General features: G+C 35.9%; 1 protein-coding gene across 1 annotated transcript; it reads left to right on the forward strand.

Annotated features, from left to right (window-relative positions):
• The first annotated feature begins 4,856 nt into the window (after positions 1–4,856).
• On the forward strand, positions 4,857–22,281 carry LOC109064960 (short transient receptor potential channel 4). Its single transcript, XM_042739785.1, has 11 exons — positions 4,857–5,155; positions 5,935–6,362; positions 12,747–13,265; positions 16,916–17,252; positions 17,422–17,561; positions 17,652–17,965; positions 19,353–19,548; positions 19,969–20,160; positions 20,444–20,485; positions 20,590–20,679; positions 21,202–22,281. The coding sequence occupies exons 2-11, from the start codon at positions 5,985–5,987 to the stop codon at positions 21,751–21,753; spliced, it is 2,760 nt and encodes a 919-aa protein (XP_042595719.1). The 5' UTR covers positions 4,857–5,155; positions 5,935–5,984; the 3' UTR covers positions 21,754–22,281.
• The last annotated feature ends 1,852 nt before the right edge of the window (positions 22,282–24,133 follow it).

Here is a 24,133-nt window from a genome sequence, read left to right on the forward strand (position 1 = left end):
CCCCCTTCAAAGAATTGCATAAACTTGCATAATGCACAGTGGGTTAAATGAGCTCACAGAAACCCTTTTTGCCCCCAAGGGTTCAGAGATGAAACACTGCACCAGATATCTGAAGATCTTACAGTGGAGAGTCCTCTGGTACAACAATCAGACATCATTATTTGCACTGTCTAATTGTGTAGTGCTTTCAGATCAGAGCTTATGTGAAATGCTTTGAGCTATTTATATATTTATTTAATTTACTTTGAGCCATTTATACATAAATAATATAGTCAGATGATGATAGTTTTGGTCACCATTCAGTTTCATTCAAAGCAAGAGGTTTAATTCACACTGCAGGTTAAATCTTCAGTTACATATACATTACTATTCAAAAATTTGTGGTCAGTTTGATTTTTTATAAAAATTATACAAGGATGCGTTAAATTTGTCAGAAGTGACAGTAAAGGCTTTGCACTGTTACAGTTATTTCAAGTAAATGCTGTCCTTTTAATTATTCTATTTATTAAACAATCCTGCAAAAAGATCAAGTTTTCCGCAAAAATATTAAAAACACAACTGTTTAAATAAGCATATTAGAATGATTTCTGAAGGATCACGTGACTCTGAAGACCGGTGTAATGGCAAGGACTCACAGGAATAAATTACACTTCAAAATATATTAAAACAGTTATTTTAAATTGTAGCACTAATTCACAATATTACCTTTTTTAATGTATTTGACAAAAAAGGCAGCCATGGTGAACATAAATTTCAATTCATTAAAAAAAAAAATCTTATTGACATGAAACCTTTAAACAAAAGTGTTCAAAAAACAACCACAAGAAACAAAAAATTGTGTAAGAATCATACTGTAGCTAGACGTATCATGACTACACATCAATCTGGAAAGCATAAGAAGCATTTTACAAATCTCAACAGTCAAGATGACAAGTAGAAAACAAACATGCAGCAATTTGCTGTGGCACTTGCTTGGATGCCTATTCTCACCTTATTTAATTGTTTAACACTCTCATATCTCTCACAGACCCTCATATGCCACAGAGGATGAAACACCATCTTCTTATCCAACTGGTCAAATGTAATTAGGTGTATGCAGAGTCACTGGTGCTCTGTGCTGGAGACATTCAATGACGTCTATAAAACACTTAAATAGGCTATTAAGAATCAGGTGGTCTTGTTAACCCCTTGGAGTAGTTGGTCGAATCCACTATAAACAACACTTTTAACAGGTGATTCACACAATCTGTCCCCGTTTAAGTGTTTGGTCTTCAAAATCAGCTTGTAAGCCATTTTAATCTCATGCAAATATTCATGTGCACATCTCAAAATAGACTGATTTTTGTTCACCCCAGTTTGTTGTAAACACATTGTGCTTGAGGGATCGACTTATTTTGAAGCTTTCTGAAAACAACCATAATATTCCCATGCTTGACGCTGCTAAAAATGCTGCATGTTTCATAAATAAATAGATAAGAAATAAAGATACATTTGCAAATAAAAATAAATTTGTGGGAAGCAAGACATTTTATGAGTTCACAGATATAATGCATTTTAAACAAAACTGCTTGGCATGAAGGAAGTGTCAGAACTGAGACATGCTGACAGGCTGCACAAAGTGACACTGATTTCACTAGAAGTGACATTTATGCCTTTTGGCTTCCAGATGGACCCACTTGTCTGTAGAATCAGCTTTTAAAATGAAAGTATTTTAATTTTATTTTCCATGATTTTAGGATAATCTTCACTTTGATCTCATCCTGAACAATATACTTAACTTGCAGCAGAATAAAATGTTTAATTAACCAACACTACAATCTCATTCTTAACTTAATGTCTCTTAATTGGATCAAGGAAGAGCAATTAAAACAGTGTCCTGTCAACTTCTTGCAATCTTGTTCCTCGTGACAGAATGCAGGCCAGACAATCTCTCACGGGAGTGACGTCTAGACAACACAGCGAACAATTCTGGAAACTTTCCCCCCTCCCCAAAATGTTCTAATTTAGTCAGTGCTGTCTGGTATACAAACTGTCTGAAAGCCCTGGGTAGTGACTTATGAGTATAACCAATTTAATATTGTACTGTGCACTCTAATTTCATAGAATACACCCCAAGAACAGAACCAGCAAGATAGTCATTATGTTTTCTGAAATGAGGACAATTGATATTCATTGACAAATACTTATGGTACTGACAAACAAATAGTATAACTGGGTTTTTAGTTTTCCGTACTTATCAAATGGGCTTTATGTTACTGAAATATACTGGATGTTCTAACCTAAATCTCTAAATAAAACCATGAAAAACGCATAGGAATTTCTATAATGGATATTCTTTATGTATTTCTAGTTAAAATGCTTTAAAATATTTAATCTGCTTGCTTGGGGAGAATAAAACTCTTAATTTGAGTCTGTTATTTTCATTTTGTATTTATAAAAAAATAATAATAATTGACAAGCCTTTCTAACCGATTCACAAATTCGTCTGAATGCTTCATTAACAAATCAGTCTGAATATATGTGTGACTCCTTAACATACTTATGCATTAAATATAAAAGACTGGGGATTCATTAGTAATCCACATCCATAAAAACCAGAACTTAAAATTCAACAGAAGTAGGCTATTGGGCACAAATAGGCCTATATAACCATAATTCTATTTTTCATTTGATACCCATTAAAGTTTATTAGGCTGAAGAAAATTACACAAATTAGGTTGTGCAATATAATTATTCTTATTCTGCATTATCTGATATTTGTATAAGACCCCACTGCCAGCACCATATCATTCAGAAACATGAGCTCTGCATATAATATTACAAAAAACATTAGTTGCACCTGCATCTGGCTTAATCAAATTGCATGAAATTAGATATCATATTGCTTCTGGATGTGACTACCTTTGAGGAAACTCGTATATGGGAGACTGGGATGGTGTAAACCAGGGATAGGCAACTCCGGTCCTGGAGGGCCACTATCCTGGAGAGTTTAGCTTCAGCCCTCATAAAAACTCACCTGCCTGTATCTATCTAGTAATCCCGAAAACACTGATTGCCTTGTTCAGGTGTGTTTAATTAGGGTTGGAGCTAAACTCTGCAGGACAGTGGCCCTCCAGGACCGAAGTTGCCTATCCCTGGTGTAAACAGTTGTCTGTAAACCTTTTTGCTTTATGGAACTTAACATTTATATAATATTCTCATATTTATATGGTAGTTTGTAACTAAACATACTGTACATGTGTAAATTATTGTCAAAAAACTCTTTCAGTTCTTCTGTTTGTGTCAGATAAGGAGAAAACTTAGGTACGTACTGCATTTGACTTCTTAGCTGTTGTCGAAGTGCGTTTCGCAGGTGTGTAGTATGAATACTTTGAATGTATAGCCTACATCCGCCATGTTTTCAATTGTCCTTTGACTCGCCGTTGATTGTAGCCTACATTGCGGCATACTAGGCTATTAAAAACCGCAAAAATAATTTGCTCAGGAGGTTGTTAAACAATGTAACCACGTGGAACAACTTTGTTGCTGGAGTATTCTTGAAAAGAACTGACTGGCATTTTTATTTTATTTTTTGAATATGGACATCATTTATATTTGGACACAGAGACAGTTATAGTGCACTATGGGTATTCACCTGCATTAACGTTACTGAATCTACAGTGTACAGTGTACAAAAACATACAAAGCCACCAGTTTGATTCACGAAAGAATGATCCTCTTATGAGCTGTTCTTTTTCAGCGAATCAAAACACAGTGCGGCCAGCATACTCCGATTCTTGAATGAATGACGTTCACGAGCCAGTACTTTATACTGATTTAGAAACATTTAGGGGCAGGTGCAACACAATTCCCGAACAAATGACTCTTATGGAACGATTCTTATTAGTGAATCAAACAGTATGATCAACTGAAAAAATGACTAGCCAGTTCTTCTTAGGTGAAGGGAGGACATGAAGGAGAGCTCGGTTCGGTGTTTGTTAAACTCTTTAGAATGTTTAAATTGACAATGCTTAAAAACATGTTCAGTTGATTAGTTTTCATGACAATGCACAGCAGTGGCCTGTCAGCTGTCCTGAGCATCCTTTTCTGCTGGCCTCAGCCAGTCGGTTGAAATCACCGGAGGGCCCCCCTGAGCCGTGTGCCCCATAATCGTAACCACCTTTCACCCCATGTGACGTGACGTGATATAGCCAAGTATGGTGACCCATACTCAGAATTTGTACTCTGCATTTAACCCATCCAAAGTGCACACACACAGCAGTGAACACACACACACACTGTGAATACACACCCGGAGCAGTGGGCAGCCATTTATGCTGCGGCGCCGGGGGAGCAGTTGGAGTTTTGGTGCCTTAGGGTTAGGAGTCAAGCTCTCTAACCATTTTTGATTAATGAAAACATACAGCGCGACCAATTAATGAGCCGAACTTATAATTCTTATAAGTCGTTTAAAAAAAAAAAAAGAATCAAAACATACAGCGCAACCAAACACCTTTTCAGATCAATTTATTACAATTACCTATGTGTATCTGTTCTTGAGATTGGGACCAGAATTCTTTATAATTCACCCCTACCGGTGTCCTCTAACATTTTAACAGTTCTTGACAGTCTTTATAGTTTTGTGAATGTGCATTAAAACTGTATAAATAAAATGTCCCTCCTCTGTCCACCTTTTTTTTAATAAATAAATAAATAAATAAATAAAAACCAGCAGAGAGTAAAAACCCATAGGACAATCTACAAAAAGGAGATTACATTTTCCCCCCATTGGTTGTAAATTAGATTGCATTAATGCGCCTCTGTTGGAGCACGTCAATTACGTAATATAGCCTTACTACTAATTTGGTAATCATTTTCAGCAGCATCTACGTCAGATTGGGGCTCATCTGAACTGGAATAACAGACGAGAGGAGGAACTGCTAATACAATGCACTGTGGACATTGAGAGACGTGTACTAGGGTGTAATGGATAATTGCAATTCCAGCATGATAACAGCGGCGCGTCGGTGCTGTGGAAGCACAACACAGTCGCCATGCGCAACAATCCTCATGTGGTCGTAGGAATACTGCTCCAAAAGTATTTTCGGTGATGAATCGGTGAAGTTGATTGCAGCAGCTTTATAAATGTGAGAATTAAAGTTGTTCCGGCAGCAAGGTGAGTTTTTGTACAGTACACTGCGATCTGTAAATCGATACAGCATCCTTATCCCAGGCTTTAAACTGTGCGTGTTGTTTATTTAACCGTTAAGCGTTTAACGCGGATTGTGATGTTAATCCAGCCTTCATATACTTCATATGCAATTTCAAAAGTTTAGCCGTGATTCTTAATGTTGAAATTGAAGTTGTTTTAAGCGAAGTTTATAGTGGTGTCATTGCGTAAGCATGCGCAATTTGGAGAGGAGTGTGTTTTGGCAGGTTTGCGTACTTTAATTGAAATTACTAAGCACTGATTTAAAAAAAAAAAAAAAAATTAAATGTATATTTTGTATTATAAGTTTCATTTTTAGTCCCAGAAGGTGATACCATACCATGGGTAATTTGAAGAGTGGCTTTTTTGGCACTTTTGCTTGCTTTATTCTACACCACAAGGGAATAATAATGGTTTTACTTTGATATTTGAGGTTTCATTTTTATTTCCTTTTATTTTTACAATTTCATAACTCAATAGAAGTGGTCATTGTTGTTGTATTCCATGTAAATATGATCTATTCAGCTGTGCCAAGCCGATTTCATGACCCCACTATTATAGCCTACCCCACTAAGTTGTTTATTAGCTGTGCGACCAGATACAGTGTTCTAAAAACTAACCACTTGTATGACTAGCTGCTAGCTGTTTTATTGCTGGTTCTGTGTGTTCTATTACCTTGCACCTGCTATCTTATACTCGATTTTCAGTAGACTTTTATTATAAAGCCATCAAACTGTGTCTATCAGGTTGCTATTACTCCTCGCACTCCAACTGTTTTGTGATGGATTAAGTCAAGATGTCGCAGCTGTACTACCGCAGAACGGACAATTCCTCGTACCGGGACCGCATTCCGCTGCGGATAGTGCGCGCCGAGTCAGAGCTCTCGGTGCAGGAGAAGTCCTACCTCAGCGCCGTGGAGAAGGGCGATTACGCCAGCGTGAAACTAGCGCTGGAAGAGGCGGAGATCTACTTCAAGATCAACATCAACTGCATCGACCCACTAGGGCGCACGGCGCTGCTCATCGCCATTGAGAATGAGAACTTGGAGATCATTGAGCTGCTCCTCAGCTTCAACGTGTATGTCGGGGATGCTCTGCTCCATGCCATCCGTAAAGAGGTGGTGGGAGCCGTGGAGCTCCTGCTGAGCCACAAGAAGCCCAGTGGAGACAAACAGGTTTGTTTCAAGAACTGTCTGCTATAGTTTGCTAGATCACATCTCTGTTTCAAACTAGCACTGTCAATATTCTATAAAACAACATTCCATAAAAGAACTGAAAATCGCATGATCCCCGCTAGAACAAAAGCTTAAACCAGTCTTATAAAGCTGGTCTCTTCTGTTGGTGTTCAGTTGATTTAGCTGGGTCTCCTACCCTGACCAGCTAATAAGTACCCAGACTCCTCTAAAACCATCAAACTAGACCAGTCTGACTAGTGGACACTAGGTTGGTTGGTTTAAGCCAGTGATTCATTAAAAGCATTGAAGTAGCCTATGTATTAACAGCATACAAATAAAATTGTTAGCATAAATACAAAAAGACATGAAAAATTTTGATGGCCAATAATTAATCGCACAAAACAATTAATTGCCAAATTAAGCAGATGCCAAGTGGCAGATGAATTTGTGGCATCTGCTAATGGTCATAAAGCTTGTTTATTTTGCTGTACTATGTATAATTATATGAATATTTGCACTTTATTATGCACATTTTGCATAGTTTCCCCCTGCTATCTGTGAACAGAGCTGTGTCATTTTAAGTCCTGAAATCGCATTCCCAAAACAGAACTTGTAGAGCATATCTGAAAATAGATGTTTGCTTTATTAACCAGATATTTCATTGGGTCTCCCTGGACAGATAGCTTATCAACTTCTCATGTAAACAACCAGTTATTGCAGATAGGAGTGCTTTTAGGGCTGAAAGGAATTAAGTCCTCAGCTTCTTTTCAGAGGAGAAAACCATTTGCTATAAAAAGCTCTGTGTTCAGACACTCAGGCATGTGAATTAATAATTACTGTTGTTCTAATGGTGTTTACTTTGGAGCGATTTTGCTCTCTCACCAACTGAGTGACTTAACATGGGTCTTACTGGTCTGTTCACTCCTTATAACTTAAATTTATTTTTCCTTTATTGGCTAAGAATAGACTGGTTGTTGCAGCACTGATTAAAAAAAAATATGGGGTGGATGCACCATTCACAAACCAGAGCAGCTGTGCATCTGATCTTTCCTTCCTCAATCCCTGAGCGCTTTTTCTTTTCCTCTGTCACTGTGACTCTTCTTGTCTGTGTCTATTAATGTCACATTTATAAAACGTTTTGATATGCAAATGACTAAATCAGCATGTCTAAAGACCACAAGAGGGCGAGTGAGTACACATGGACAGATTATTTGCTTTGATTTTCTAAATTATGATTCTGATGATCTTAATGTGGCTCTCTTCATGTCTTTTATCACATAAGTGAGTTCTTGTAATTTATGCAAAAATATATTAAATAAGGTAACTGGCTGTTATGTAGTCAAAAAATTTAGTTCTTTTCTTAAAGAAATAGTTCACCCAAAAATGAAAACTTCCGGAAAATTTTCTCACCCTCGGGCTATCCAAGATGTAGATGAGTTTGTTTCTTCCTTGCATATTTGGGAAAGTGCAGCAGTACATCACTTGCTCACCAATGGATCCTCTGCAGTGAATGGGTGCCGTTTTAATGAAAGTCCAAATAGTTTTTAAAAACATCACAGTAATCCAAATCATGACTCCAGTCCATCAATTAATGTCTTGTTAAGTGAAAAACTATGTTTGTAATAAACAAATCCATCTTTAAGATGTTTTTTAAATTCAAACGAGTCCTCTGTTTGTAGTATTGCTTTCTCCACTGAAAAAGTTGTATTGTCTGAATCAGGAGAGAAATATGAACAGATCAAGCACCGTTTACAAGCGAAAACAGTCCAAAAATAGTTCTTAATGGTATATGTTGATGTGAGAGGACAACTGGTGACGGGCTTTGGAGGAAGCGTCATTATGGATTATGGAATCGTAATTTGGCCACAAACCAAATTTAAAGTTTAAAGTTAAAACGTCTTATTAATTGACTTGTTTTCATACAAACATGCAGCTTTTATTAGTTATATGGACTTAAGTTACTTGTGCATCATTGTGTTTTTGTTTTTAAGCATTGTTTTATCATCATTGTTTTTACCAGCTATTTGAATACTTATTCTGACGTCACCCATTCAGATTGGTAAGCAAATCTGTTCTGATGAAGCAACAAACTTATCTACATCTTGGATGTGCATGTAAAAATGACACTTTTAGCAATATTCTCATTATTATGATTATTTGGGAGTAAGTTGCATTGTTTAGATCAGGTGTCAGTAAAATTACATGGTGGTAAAGAGTCTCTTTCTTTAGCAGTCAAAAAAATAATAATAATTCAGATTGAAAAAAAGCTGTCCCTGAGCTTTGTTGGAGATGTGCGTAATGAATCATGAGACTGGCTTCTTTTTACTTATTAAACACAAAACTGACTTGAACTGTCATCTTGCTGACATTTTGAGTCAAGCCCTCTACATTCTACAGTTCTTTTCCCTTCACCTCTGCGGTCTATTGTGGTTAAGGATGAGCTTCAAAGCGTCATATTGCAGCAGCAGATAATCAGTATGGCTGCCAGCCTGAACATGTCTCTCCTACTGGAGCCTTCATTATCTTCCTCAAATAGTCAAGTTTTGCTGTTGCCACCGTGGGCTTGGAGCTCTTGTGAAAAGGATGAAGATATAATTTGAAATGTGCTAATCACCCCCTACCTTCAAATCGCACCTTCTCTTCTCTATGTGACTTTAATTCATAAACTCTCAACCCATTTTCTCTCACTTCACTCGTTCCTCACTCAGTATTCTTTTTCACTTTTAATCACTTTTTCTGCACATGCTGCCTGGTTTTCTTTTTCACGCTCTTTCTGTCTCTCACAGTTTTTTTTATCCATCTCCCCCAAATGTAGTGTGATCACAGAACCCAGCCTTCATGTAGCAGTGTATATATTACAACTCGCTAGTTCAAGCTGATTTAAAACTGGCACTGAAGGATTAGATATTATCCACTTCACTTTTTTTAAAACAGTGGTTCAAAGCTGGTTATGCTTTAAATTCCAAATTTCACATTAACAAGGGATAGTGCATGTTGTTTAAGGATAGTCATTATTTGTCCAGACTACCCTAGTGAAAAATAAATATACTTAAATGTATTTGAAATACATTTATTTCATGCTAAGTATGCTACAAATATATTTTATATTTATGTACCTACTAAAATGTCCTGCAATTGTACTTTTAGTATACTAAACTGGTATACTTAAAGTCTGCTAAATTGGAATAACTAATTTTGTACTTAATGGACTTTAATTGTGCAGAAGTAGTGCTGAAATACAATTAAAGATATACTTAGTAGTTGAACTATACTTCAGGTACACTTTAAATATTTTGCATTTAAAGTCTGATATTATTCCAAGATCATATACAGTCCTCATCAAAAGTGACATTAAAACACATTTTAGACTTAATATTAAGAAAAATGCAATATGCACAAGTAATATGCCACGTAAAGTTTAAATCGAATTTGTATATGAGTAAGTCTTATGGGGGAGTCGTGGCCTAATGGTTAGAGAGTCGGACTCCCAATCGAAGGGTTGTGAGTTCGAGTCTCGGGCCGGCAGGAATTGTGGGTGGGGGGAGTGGCATGTACAGTTCTCTCTCCCACCTTCAATACCACGACTTAGGTGCCCTTGAGCAAGGCATCGAACCCCCAACTGCTCCCCGGGCGCCGCAGCATAAAATGGCTGCCCACTGCTCCGGGTGTGTGTTCACAGTGTGTGTGTGTGTTCACTGCTCTGTGTGTGTGCACTTCGGATGGGTTTAAATGCAGAGCACTAATTCTGAGTATGGGTCACCATAGAATTTATTTTAAACATATTACCTCACTACAAGTATTAAGTTATCTGTCAGTAAATATGTTGATAGATTTGAACTATACTTAGTATGAAATGAATTTATTTTAAACATATTACTTTTTTACTAGGGTATGAAAGTCATACCAGTCGAGTTTTGTATATTTTAAAGCACTGGAAATCAATAAATTAATGCAACATTCATTAAGCTCAGCACTAAAGCTAATACACTGTGACTATAATAGGCTGTTTATTGTTCATTCAACAACTTAACATTGTTTTATAGGTTATTTTAATATGGTTAGGCAAAAATTCCATGTTTAAGTCTTTTAATGTCGGTACTTATTTTAACATATGATTTTAGCCAGACTTCTTGGCAGATATGCTCTAGTTTCTTAGGATAACGGGTGATACTTGTGCGCCACGATTTGAGCACTGCATGTACTTCATGGTTGGATTAGGATTATGGATTAGTGCTTCAACCATAGCATTTTAGGACATTCACTATCTTGTTCTTAAGTTGGCTGATGTTAATTTATCCTTGCCCTTGTCCAAAACATTGTCCTTTAGATGAACTTCCTCCCAAACGTCAGACTAGAATAGGTTGCTGTATTTCTTGCTATATTATGCCAGCCGTTCTTTCTTCTGTTTTAATAAGGTGCCTCATCTTTGCTGATGAAAACCAGAGCTTCCCTATTGTGCTCCCCCAGTTTAATTTATTGGATGCATTGTTGTTTGTAATTTTGGGCACTTTTAGTTTTGCCACACATATTGCTTTGGTTAGAAAAGCTCAGTCTTATGTGACCACAGAAACTTTTCCCATTGTAACTGGGTCACTATTGTGCTTTTCAAGCAAAAACCTTGCCAAACTCCAGACAGGATTTCACATGGTTCTTCTGTGCTACTGAAACTCTGTAGCTACTTACTCTGTAGCCTCTCTCCCAAGTGTTTTTTTTTCTTTCTTCTTTTTTCTTATGTGCTCAGAGGGTTTTCAGGAAAGACATTTTTCCCTGCCAGCCTCTGGGTCATTAGATGTAGCTTCCGTTTCATCATTATTGAACCAATAGTGGACACTCCTATTGGTTTATACCCTTCTTCCTTATTTATGCATTTGTGTTCCTCTGTCATTTGGAATATTCTTTAGTTTTCATTTTCATAGCTGGCCTTCACATTTGATATCTGAATAATAATGAGGCCTTAAGTGTAGGGTTTTTATCCAGCAAGTGTGGGATTCATGTGGAGATGCCAATTGTAAAGCAAATGCATCCTCATTATGGCAATTGTTTTTCAGCACTAAATGCTCGTCAACACAGTCTCTGAATACTCATCCAATCTTATGCATATTTAAATTTTTAAATATTTAAAAAAAAAAATTATACTATAAAATAACGTCTCAGTAATAAATATTGCAGTGTTTCAGTACACTGTAATTTTTTTTTTAAAGATTATTCATGTATAAAGATTATTGCTGTATAAAGGGGAATAAAACAAAGATTATTCAATGTGTTATATGCTTATTTGCTGTTAATTTGCACTTGTTTGTGAAATGTATAAGTGATTTCCGAGTGAAAATTGTTTCAAAATAAATTACACATTTAATATTATTATTATTATTATTATTATTATTATTATTATTATTATTATTATTATATACAGTGGACCCAAATACACTGAAAAAAATTGTATAGAATAGATTTTTACTCAGAAATTGTCAGTAATTGCCAAGGAACAACAAGTAACATTGAATTAAACATGACATTTTGTAGTAAAAATTGTGAAATTTCAAACTTTGTATTTTTTCTTTTTTTTTTTTAACAGTGTATTGATTGGACACTTAAGCCAGAATTGAAAATGTCCCCTTGTGTAAAGTAAATATAGTAAAATGTAGTTGAAATACATTTCTTTCTTTCTTAGTATACTACAGTACATTTACATATTTATGTTCATGTGCTTAATAAAAATAAAAGCGTACTTTTGATATACTGGTATATATTATATTTTAAAGTCTGCTAAATTAGAACAACTAATTTTGTACTTAATTCACTTTAATTTATGCAAGCATTGCTGAAGTGCAACTAAAGATATACTGTATATTTGATTGTGCTAAAGTGGAACTATTGCAAGTACACTTCAGGTACACTTTGAATATCTTGCATTTAAAGGCTTACATTATTCAAAGCATTAATAGTAACGTTAAAACACATTTAGGCCTAATAGACTGTCACCCCAGTTTTTTTACAATAGGCAAGACTAATTATTATTTTTATATCAGTAAGTCTCGAGCGATATGTCAGTAAATATGTTAATAGATTTGAACCATACTTAGTATGAAATAACTGTATTTTAAATATATAACTTATTTACTAGGGTATACAGTATATGCATTATATGACCAAAATATCAAACAAAGTGATATTTATTTGATAACAAATGTAGTTTTATGATATACTGTATTTGGTATGTTCAGTTGTAAAAAAAATAAAAATAAAAAAAAATAAAAAAAAAATTTTCTCATTAGTTTTCTAATTGTGTTCTTTGTTTTTGGGGCCATTGTGTAGTGAAAAATAATGAATGGCGTATATATGTTATCAGATTAATTTAAGCCATCTTTTCCATTTTCTTACCAGGTACCACCCATCCTGCTCGATAAACAATTCTCAAACTTCACCCCTGACATCACTCCCATCATCCTAGCTGCCCACACCAACAACTACGAGATCATCAAGATGCTGGTGCAGAAAGGTGTGTCTGTCCCCCAGCCTCACGAGGTGCGCTGTAACTGCGTGGAGTGTGTCTCCAATTCAGACGTGGACAGTCTGCGGCACTCACGCTCCCGGCTGAACATCTACAAGGCCCTGGCCAGCCCCTCTCTCATCGCCCTGTCCAGCGAGGATCCTTTCCTCACCGCCTTCCAGCTCAGCTGGGAGCTACAGGAGCTCAGCAAAGTTGAAAATGAGTTCAAGGCCGAATACGAGGAGCTCTCCCATCAGTGCAAACGCTTTGCAAAGGACCTCCTGGACCAAACCCGGTCCTCACGTGAACTGGAGCTGATCCTCAATTTCCGTGATGATGTCAACCTGCTGCAAGATGAGGCCAACAATGAGCTGGCTCGACTGAAATTGGCCATCAAATACCGCCAAAAAGAGGTACAGATCCGGTGTTGCAATCATGTTCAGTTGAGGTCAACTGAACCATAATCTGCAAAATGTTAATTATTTTACCAAAATAAGAGGGATCATACAAAATGCATGTTATTGTTTATTTAATACTGACCTGAGTAAGATATTTCACATAAAAGATGCTTACATACAGTCCACAAGAGAAAATATCTAATAGTTGAATTTAAAAAAAATGACCCCGTTCAAAAGTTTACATCCCCTTTATTCTTAACACTGTGTTGTTATCTGAATGATCCACAGCTGTGTTTTTTTGTTTAGTGATATTTGTTCACAAGTCCCTTGTTTGTCCTGAACAGTTAAACTGCATGCTGTTCTTCAGAAAACTCCTTCAGGTCCAACAAATTCTTTGGTTTTGCAGCATTTTTGTGTATTTGAACCCTTTCCAACAATGACTGTATGATTTTGAGATCCATCTTTTCACACTCAGGACAACTGAGGGACTCATATGCAACTATTACAGAAGTTTCAAACGCTCACTGATGCTCCAGAAGGAAAAAACATGCATTAAGATCAAGGGGGTGAAAACTTTTGAACAGAATGGAGATGTGTACATTTTTCTTATTTTGCCTAAATATATTTTTTAGAAACCTGAATTTTTTTTCCAGATATTTTGCTTACTTGTCCTTCTTCAATAATACTGACTTTTTTAATTGATAATTCATTATTCTTGAATAATGAAACAGAATTTGAATTTGTATAAAGTGCTATAAAAATATTAATAACTTGTCTTGACTTTAAAACAAATGCCATTTGGTTTATTTAATTTTTTAATTTTTTTAATTTTTTTATAATACAGTGGCATTTTTATATTATTATGCACAGCTACAATGTCCAGATATTTTTTGGCTTTTTGGGTCAAATATTTTTTTAAGGTTTTAATAAGCTAATAAGTTCTTGCAGATTGTGATTTCCATCTCCCCTAAGATTGACTAAGATAAGCACAAATTAACTCCTACGTATATTGTATGCTCAAGAAGGTCCACTTAGCAATACCTGAGGTGAGCCAGATGAAACTCAAGCCTCCATTGTGCATTAATTCAAAAGCACTGAAGTGTTACAAGCCCAAACTAAGAGTCAGGTAATTTTCTTCACAGTTGACAAGGTCATCACATGCCTCAGCGCCGTGCAGATCTCATAAAAGGGGCCCTTTTGACCTGTTCTGACTTACTGCAGTGTAGGAGTAAGGAGTCATCCACTTTCAGCATGTAGTGTGGATTCATAGCTACTAATTACTTTGCCTCTTGAATTTAGAAAATAGTCCACATTTAGTCTTTTATTTAATACAGTGTGAACATGAAACAAAAATTACTAAAATACTAATAAATATATAAATAATAAAGAAAGAAATGATAATAATGCAGCGATTAGTTGTGACATCCTGGAGCCTTGTTGCTGAAAATATTTTGTCCTCTTTTGGTTTTGCAAAGGCATTACACCCTAAAGATCCACTTTGTTGCTAACTGTATGTGAATTACCTATATATCCACTGGTTATATTCTTCTCAGCTCGTGATTATATTAGACATGATTAAGTTCAGATTAAATGGCATTTGTTCCAGCAGTCAAACAGTCTTTGGGAATGGCAGTGACAGCCACATCAGCGCTAATCTTATTATTGTAAATGTTACTAGAATGCCTCCAATTAAACGGTGCATGTGGATGTCCACTTTAATATAAGAGAACAGAACAGTTCAGATCAGATGCAGCATGCTTTCTATTAGCTCAGATGAGATGTCAGTCATTAGATTGTAAGAGTAAAGAACATGTTGCATATTGTTTGCTGTGAATGGATAAGAAAAATACCATCGCCTTTAATAATGCTTGTACTATTTATTTATTTATTTATTGTGGAGATGTTTTATGTTATCTGAAGCTTTCAAGTTTTATTGTTCTGAAAGCCTGAGAAATGAATATGGCATTATATAAAGTTGTTTTCTTTTTTCTTTCATTTTTCATTTGTTGCTGTAGAGTACAACAGTAAAAAAGACACATGCTCTAAACTGATTTTTTTTTTTTTTTAAGTGGTAGCCCTATTTGTCCTGGTGATGTGTATTAAGGTACTGTCTTCGCTTGTACAGCAGCCTCGTAACAGAGAGTCCTTTAGTTGAGTGGTAGAACAGTTTGCACCGTGCAAATCAGCCCTGACGGAGAACACTTAAAATCATCTCAGACTTGACCTCATCGCCTCCAGAATGCCTGGCTCTGCTGTAATGAGGATGCATTTGTTTGTAATTTGGTTAGGCGTCCTCCCACTTCCGCTTGACATTTTAGATGCTCTGTTAATGGCTTTGGGCAAATCACTGGAGACAAGATGAAGAGGATGATGGAGAGAACAAATAAGCATCAAGAGCAAGAGTCAGTATATGGCTGCAAGTACTATAGCATTGGCTTGGCCATGCAAATAATTACAAATAAACATTACCTTAAGCATGAATCAGAGAATAATGAATTTTTATCTCCTTTTTTTTTTTTTTTTTTGCAAAGAGTGAAACCTGATTTAACTTGCAAAGTTTATCTTACTGGCTTATAGTTATGACTTAGTCACATACCTACTAAATTTAATTTTAAGGTGAAACCATACAGCCTTAATTCAGCATTCTTCGATATAAGAATTTTATGTTTTTAATTTTTATTTTAGATGTAATATTTTATTAATTGTAGAGTGTTATAATAGTGTGTTAATTTGATATCCTTAAAATAGCCAAATTAAATATCTCTAGATTACTGCTAGTGATTATTTTAAAATTTTCAGGTTTTTTATTTTATTTTATTTTATTTTATTTTATTTTATTTTATTTTATTTTAAAATTAATTTTTATTTTAGTTGTTGTTTTTTTCTGATTATATTAGTTGTTACCTAAGAACATTTTACTAACTAAGGACCTGCTTGGCCTAAAGATGATCTGACAACAATTTGGGGAGGATTAATTGAAACTGCAGGACAAGTTAGAAAAATGGGTTTTCAATACACTTCTTATCGAAATTATTTACATTTTTATGATTTTACAAATGATAGGTGGCACTGTGGCTTCAGATTGTTTTGGCTACAACAATGTGGTTGTCAAATCACATTGCAAACCTTTGTGTGAGTGTTTGAGTCTCGTGCAGTATGAAGCAACATGTTAAATATTCCGTAGGAGGCTCAGCAGTCTGATGGGGAAAAAATAGAAGAAACTCAGTCCTCCTGCCTCACTGTTCATGTTCACTTTATCATTCTGACTTCATAAGACACTAATGCACTCTTCACATGGTATCCTGGAGTCTGGCTTTGGGGATTCTGCTGAAAACACTGATGTATAGTTTGCTTGTGTTGTAACATAATTTTACTGACAGTTTATAGCTCAGTTAGAGTGGAATACATGCTGTAAAGATATTTCTGTAAGTTAATGGTCCCATGTCATACAAAAACTATGCCAATAAAATATACAGTATGTACACAGATGTAAAATTCTAGTATGTCTTGCAAATGTAAAAAATTGAAATTCTTGGAAATATGATAATAAAATGTCACAATGATGGGGGGTGGCGGGGGTACAGAGTTGGCTGCTTGTTTCCCAGACCACCTGTTCATATTTAGATAGTAACATGTGATTTCCCTGTATTCTCTTCTATTCTCAGTTTGTAGCACAGCCAAATTGCCAGCAGCTGTTGGCCTCACGCTGGTATGATGAATTTCCTGGCTGGAGGAGACGTCACTGGGCTGGCAAGTTCATCACCTGCGTCTTCATCGGCCTCATGTTCCCCCTGCTCTCCCTCTGTTACCTGGTGGTACCCAAGAGCCGCTATGGCCTGTTCATCCGCAAGCCTTTCATCAAGTTTATTTGCCACACAGCCTCCTACCTGACCTTCCTCTTCCTCCTGCTGCTGGCCTCTCAGCATATAGTCTCCAACAATCCTGATCGCCAAGGTCCAAAGCCCACCACTGTGGAGTGGATGATCCTACCCTGGGTTCTAGGTAAGACAGAACTGATCCCTACAGAACTGATATAAATCCATAAACTGACCCTAAACTGAGCCATTTGCTTGTAATGTTCTCCATGCAACGTTTTCATGGTTCGTCTTGGATCAGAGAACCATGAAGGTCTTTAACAGAAACCAACAAAATCTTTTGGCTGCCCTTGCAGGATTCATATGGACGGAGATCAAGCAGATGTGGGATGGTGGATTTCAGGATTACATCCATGACTGGTGGAATCTCATGGACTTTGTGATGAATTCCTTGTATCTTGCAACCATCTCACTGAAGATTGTTGCATATGTTAAGGTACTGTACATTGCATCACTCACTGGTGGGAATCACTTGGGAATGGATAAAGAGTTACTCACTAACTGTTATTTTCATATTTTCTAACAGTACAGTGGTTGCAAACCCAGGGAAACCTGGGAAATGTGGCACCCCACTCTAGTGGCGGAGGCGGTGTTCGCTATTGCTAACATCTTCAGCTCTCTACGCCTCATCTCGCTCTTCACGGCCAATTCTCACCTTGGTCCTTTGCAGATATCATTAGGACGGATGCTTCTGGACATCCTAAAGTTCCTCTTCATATACTGCCTGGTGTTGCTTGCCTTTGCTAATGGACTCAATCAGCTTTACTTCCACTATGAGAGTAGTGATGGCATGGACTGCAAAGGAATTCGCTGCGAACGTCAAAACAATGCTTTCTCAACGTAAGTCTTTTTTGGGTGAAAAGTCTAATATCTAATACTTCATATCTCAATTCTTAAAAGTATGTTCACCCAGGAATTAAAATTCTGTCATTAAACACACACCCTCATTCCAAACCTATAAGACTTTCGTTCATCTTTGGAACATAAATTAAGATTTTTTTTGATGAAATCCAAGAGATTTTTAACCCTGCATAGACAGCAATGTAACTGAAACCTTCACGTCACAGAAATGTAGTAAGGACATCGTTAGGGGACATACTCTCATGAACACATGGCAGAGACTGACAAGGAAGAGAAGAAATTGTAGAATAAAGTCATTAGTTTTGTTTTCTTTGCATATTAAAAGTATTCTTGTAGCTTCATAACATTTAGAGTTGAACCACTGATGTCACATTAAACACTCAAACAACATCAAAAATACTTTTCTGGACCTTGGACGTTTCAGTTGCATTGCTGTCTATGTAGGGTCAGAAAACTCTCAGATTTCATCAAAAATATCTTAATTTGTGTTCCAAAAATGAACGAAGGTCTTATGGGTTTGGAACAACATTAAGGTGAGTAATTAATGACAGAATTTTAATTTTTGGGTGAACTATCCCTTTAATTTATCTAGTGTCATTGTCAACTACACCAGTTCTAAATCAGTTTATTCTTAAAGGGTTACTCCACCGCAAAATGAAAATTTAGTCATTAATCACTTACCCCCATGTCGTTCCAAACCCGTAAAAGCTTCTTTCATCTTCGGAACACAATTTAAGATATTTTGGATGAAAACCAGGAGGCTTGAGACTGTCCCATAGACTGCCAAATAAATAACAGTGTCAAGGTCCAGGAAAGAATGAAAAGCATCGTCAGAATTGTCCATCTGCTATCAGTGATTCAACCGTAACGTTATGAAACAATGAGAATACCATCTGCATACTGCTCAGAATTGCCAAAATGGCGCTAAGCTGATTTGGAGAGACACAGAGGAGAGGAATTGTTGAATAAAGACGTTATTTTTGTTTTCTTCATGTACAAAAAGTATTCTCATCACTTCATAACTTTACGGTTGAATCAGAGATGGCAGATGGACTATTCTGACGATGCTTTTCATACTTTCCTGGACCTTGACACTGTTATTTATTTGGCAGTCTATGGGACAGTCTCAAGCCTCCCTGTTTTCATCCAAAATATCTTAAACTGTGTTCCGAAGATGAAAGAAGCTTTTACAGGTTTGGAACGACATGGGGGTAAGTGATTAATGACAAAATTTTCATTTTGCGATGGGGTAACCCTTTAAAAAGTAATTTGAACTCTTACTGTAGATCCAAATGAAAATGTTGTGAAAAAAGTTGTGTATAAGTTGCAGCTACCCTTTCTAATCTTGCTTGTACTCTGTTTGTAGGTTATTTGAGACATTGCAGTCTTTGTTTTGGTCCATTTTTGGGTTGATCAATCTGTATGTGACCAATGTCCAAGCTGACCACAAGTTCACCGAATTTGTGGGTGCCACCATGTTTGGCACCTATAACATCATCTCATTGGTGGTCCTCCTTAATATGCTCATTGCCATGATGAACAATTCCTATCAGCATATCGCTGTAAGTTCATTTTGAGGATTTGTAGACAAATTTTTATTACGTCCTACTCCAGTTATTGTTGCATATTCTGTATTTTCCAGGAAAACTAATTGCACATGACTATTACAGAAAGAGATTAAAAATAGAAGTATAAAGCAAACTATAAACAACATAAGCCTAAATGGTTTTAAAGCAAAACTGAAAATACCAACTTGTTGGAAATGCACTATACATATAAATTTAAGATTATGGTAATTTTGTGCTTTGTGCATGTTTTGTATGCTTGACCTTAATTGCATTATATAAGTCGCCACATGATATACATTCCGGAAAATACAGTTTAGTGTTCTGTACATTGTGCACTTTGGTATGAATCAATAAGTGGTAATTTCTCAGTAATGACCTGCTTCTCACGTATAGTGTTTTCTGGCTTTTCTGAAGGACCATGCTGATATTGAGTGGAAATTTGCCAGAACTAAATTATGGATGAGTTATTTTGAGGAAGGAGGCACCTTGCCACCTCCCTTCAACATTATCCCCAGTCCCAAATCCATATGTTACCTGATTACATGGATTAAGGTGCATGTGTTCAAGAGGAGGTCAAAGAGGACGGAGACATTTGGGACATTAGGGGTGAGACTCTAAAAAAAAAAAAGAAGTGTATCTTGTTTCATCTTCATCTTCTTCTTCTTGGCTCTCATATTCAATTTGGTTTTCAATAAATGATCATTTGACATGAAAGAAAAGTGAATTAAATTTGATTGAAAATGTTAAGGTTATGTAATGCAGCAAACTAAATATGTGTCATAAGATGTCCAGCATGCTTGGTTTTCTTAGAGTGAGAAGATACTTTAATATTGTAGGGGACGGACATAGAATTCTTGAATTTCAAATGCCCTTCCTTTCGACTTTTCAGAGAAGAGCTGCTGAAAATGTGAGAATCAACCACCAATACCAGGTAGCTTATCACCAAAAATACTGTTTCTCTACAGTTTTCTATATTGCATTGATTTTCTTTGCCATTGTTCCACCTGAATTGTACTGCTGTTTCCCTAAATGCAGGAGGTCTTGAGAAACTTGGTAAAACGATATGTGGCAGCTATGATTCGAGATGCCAAGACTGAGGAGGGACTCACAGAGGAGAATTACAAAGTAAGCTCTTAAAATGACTTTGTCTACCAAATAGTCATTTTATGTCAGATTTTAATTTTTCACATTGATTTGAGACAAGAGCAAGCAGTAAGTAATTTCCTGCTTATGGTTTTACCAGTCCTAACATACTGTACAACAACAATCTTGTACTTTATACTGAATGAAGCATTACATCACACCAAAAGTTTTAACTTTTCAATGCCATTGTAAGAATGCTCTATATGACCCTTGACTGAGGTATTTACAACCAAAAGTGTCCAAAAATAGTAAGGTGTCTGTAATAAAATTGTATTTCGATTTCAAAATGCCATCCACCATGTGGTGGGCCACCCTTATGTAGAGTAAAACAGCTTTTTCTTGCCCGCTGATTACAGTATGAATGAGTCTTCATCTAATTTCAGTGTGCATTTTAAACCATCAAAATTCTAGTCATTGTGAGAAACATTTTAAATGATAAAAACTGCTTAGTGCATCTTTAAATAAAAAACACACATAAATTGATGACTCTCATCACTTCGACAGGAGCTGAAGCAGGACATCTCTAGCTTCCGCTACGAAGTCATTGGAATGATGAAAGGCAACCGGAAAAGTACTCGTGTGAAAAAGACGGGCACAGCGGCCTCCAGTGTTTCTCATCCAGACGGTTCACTTGATTTTACCTCGACTCTTCCGCAGAACAAAAAACTACATTTGTACGATGTCACTGCAATGCTACAGCAGCAAAAATCTGAAGAGACAAGGGAGTCTCTCGGTTGTCTGGCCAATGGATCAGCAGTAGTTTTGACTGACCCGATACTCAAAGCCAGGAAGGACTTCCCGAAGGATTTTACAGACTTTGGGTTATTTCCAAAGAAACAAAACAGTCTCAACCCAAATAAGATCTACTCACTCGCTGAAGAGGCAAAGGAATTGGATTCTGACATATTGGACTGGGTGAGAGAGGAAACGGATGAGAAACCTCTGGCAGAAGAAGCTGAACAGGAAGAAAATGAATCAAAGTGCCTGATGGAGGAAGAGGAAAGTGTGTTGCAGGACCAAGAGAAAGAGCACATTGCATCTCCATGTAAACATTAGATAAACAAACTCTCATTCTTTTTGTATCCAAGGATTATCCGAATCTCAAATTTAGCTGACATACTTTGTCAGAGATGAAATAGTATCCTTTCTAATGCACAGAGGTGAGGTTTTGCAAGATGAATTGTCTCAGGAAAAGGTATTTGCTTGGTTGCAACCATAAATCTTGAGGATAAGAAATGGACACAGCTAGGGAAAGCACTAAACAGTGTCCAACTGACCTGCTGGATAGTTTTATTTTCTATTTTTTTAATCTTATGTATTTAACTTTACGTTTTCACTGTGCAGTATCCTCTCATCCCTTTTTTTGTGAAAAATAACTTGGCGAGAAAAACACTTGAAAAATAACATTCATTTTATCAATCACCAGAGAAACTGTCTATTATTGTTATTGCATAATTTTTTTTATTCTGCAAGGATGCATTAAATTGAGCAAAAGTGACAGTAAAGACATTTATAATGTAACAAAAGATTTATATTTTAATTAAATCCTGTTAATTTAAAAAACTATCCTTAAAGGATCACAGTTTCCACTATATATATATATATATATATATAATATATATATATATATATATTATTATTATTATTATTATTATTATTATTATTATTATTATTATTATTATATTTATTTATTTATTTATTTTTTCAGCACAACTGTTGATGATAAAAAAATGTTTCTTATGAGGGCTGCAGAAAAATTACTAATTAAATTGGTGAAACAAAAACCTATTTTAAATTGTAAGAATATTTAACAATGTTTTTACTGTTACTGTTTTTACTTTATTTCTGATCAAATAAATGCAGCCTTGATGAGCATAAGAGACTCAAAAACATTTAAAAATCTTACGAACCCTTTTGAACATTTGAAATGCAGTGTATAAATAAAAATATATGTTGCACATGACATATAACAGCTGCACAGCCTGATTTAAAAGTATATATATATGACTATGCAATCTAAGTATAGCACTCATAATACAGATGTCCATACATCTGTTACAGATTTCTAAGCACTATTCTCAATATTGTGATGTTGGATATGTGTCTAACTCCTAATGTTCTTATAGATAACAGTTTAACCTGACTTTCATGGACCATATGACATTTAGTAATATTTCAACTGTAGCTAAATTAGAAATAAAATCTCTCTACTGCAAGTTTGGATTCTTTGTTGTCTTTATGTTCTGCTTACAAAATCTGCCCACAATTGCTAGCATGCATTTTTGTATTTTCCCAATTTCATGCCCACTAATAATCCTTAATCATTTGTTACATTCTGAACTTATTTTAGAAAAATTAAAACATTTGATATACTGGAAGTTTTTCTTTATGCACACTCTATTGTCTCTCAATTTTCCAATCTGGTTGCACTTCACTAGCTGATTAATATTACAGCAGTCGTAGAATCTTTCACTCTCACAATTGCTTGTTATTTGTCTTTTGCTGCTATGGCAACAAGCAGTGGCTGCTCTTGTTCTTTAATTAATTGACTTCACAGCAGTTCCTTTATCTGGGGGCACACCATGCTGTTTTCAATTAGCAGTGAATAAATTGTCAGCAGATAGTTTCTCAGACTTTGTTGCTTTTGAAATGAGTCACTGCCTGTGTCTTTGAGGTAAATATGGTAGCGATGAAAAATTAGCTGAGAATCTTTTTCCTAACGCTATTCTAGGAATATTCTTTTTATGTTTTATAATTATAAACTAACATTCCAAGAACAGAAAGTTCTTAGGTGTACTATTACACTAATAGCTTTCAGTTAAAGGTATATGTGTTTTCTTTTTTTTTTTGTTTTGTTCTTTTTTTCTGTACTTTCCTTTCGCATCTTGTGATCTCCTATCTGTTTGCAGCAGAATCCCACTGCAGCTTGAGCAGATTATGTTCATGTTTTGATATTTACTACCAATGTCTCTCGGCTTGCCAGCATCGCATGCAACACTGCGGCACAACTTGTCCAAAAGCCATAAAAACACTGACAGAGAAGAGAGGGAAAAGAGAAAGAGTGGGAAGAAAGTGAGGGAGCTATTTTCCAGATCTCATGTATGCACTTTCACTTCAGAAACACGTCATATTTTTTTAAATAAAACCCAAATCTTGTTTTGACAGAGTCAGTGTTTATTAGGATGTGTGTGGTCAAGCAAGACTTTCATTGCAAGTTGATTGTTAGAAGATCAGAAGAAAAAAGCTATTGAATGCCATTATTTTTGGCGACCACTGGAGTGAGTGTTTGGAAAAGTCCACTGCACCTTTATGTCTTATAACTAACTGTAAATAATATTTAAAATCTCTGTTTTCTTTTTAAGCCCAGGGCCAACAAAGTGCACTTTAGAACTGGCATCGGGAATAAAGATGGATGTCTTCAGACTGGATGCCCTAA

This window comes from Cyprinus carpio, chromosome B15, assembly GCF_018340385.1.
Source record: "Cyprinus carpio isolate SPL01 chromosome B15, ASM1834038v1, whole genome shotgun sequence".
Classification (NCBI taxonomy): domain Eukaryota; kingdom Metazoa; phylum Chordata; class Actinopteri; order Cypriniformes; family Cyprinidae; genus Cyprinus; species Cyprinus carpio.

Excerpts from the sequence above, each read along its gene's own strand:
- LOC109064960 (XM_042739785.1), top strand. The coding sequence starts at position 5,985 with ATGTCGCAGCTGTACTACCGCAGAACGGACAATTCCTCGTACCGGGAC. Across the intron at positions 13,266-16,915 it reads TCAAATACCGCCAAAAAGAG|TTTGTAGCACAGCCAAATTG; the intron begins GTACAGATCCGG and ends TTCTATTCTCAG. Across the intron at positions 20,680-21,201 it reads TCACAGAGGAGAATTACAAA|GAGCTGAAGCAGGACATCTC; the intron begins GTAAGCTCTTAA and ends TCACTTCGACAG.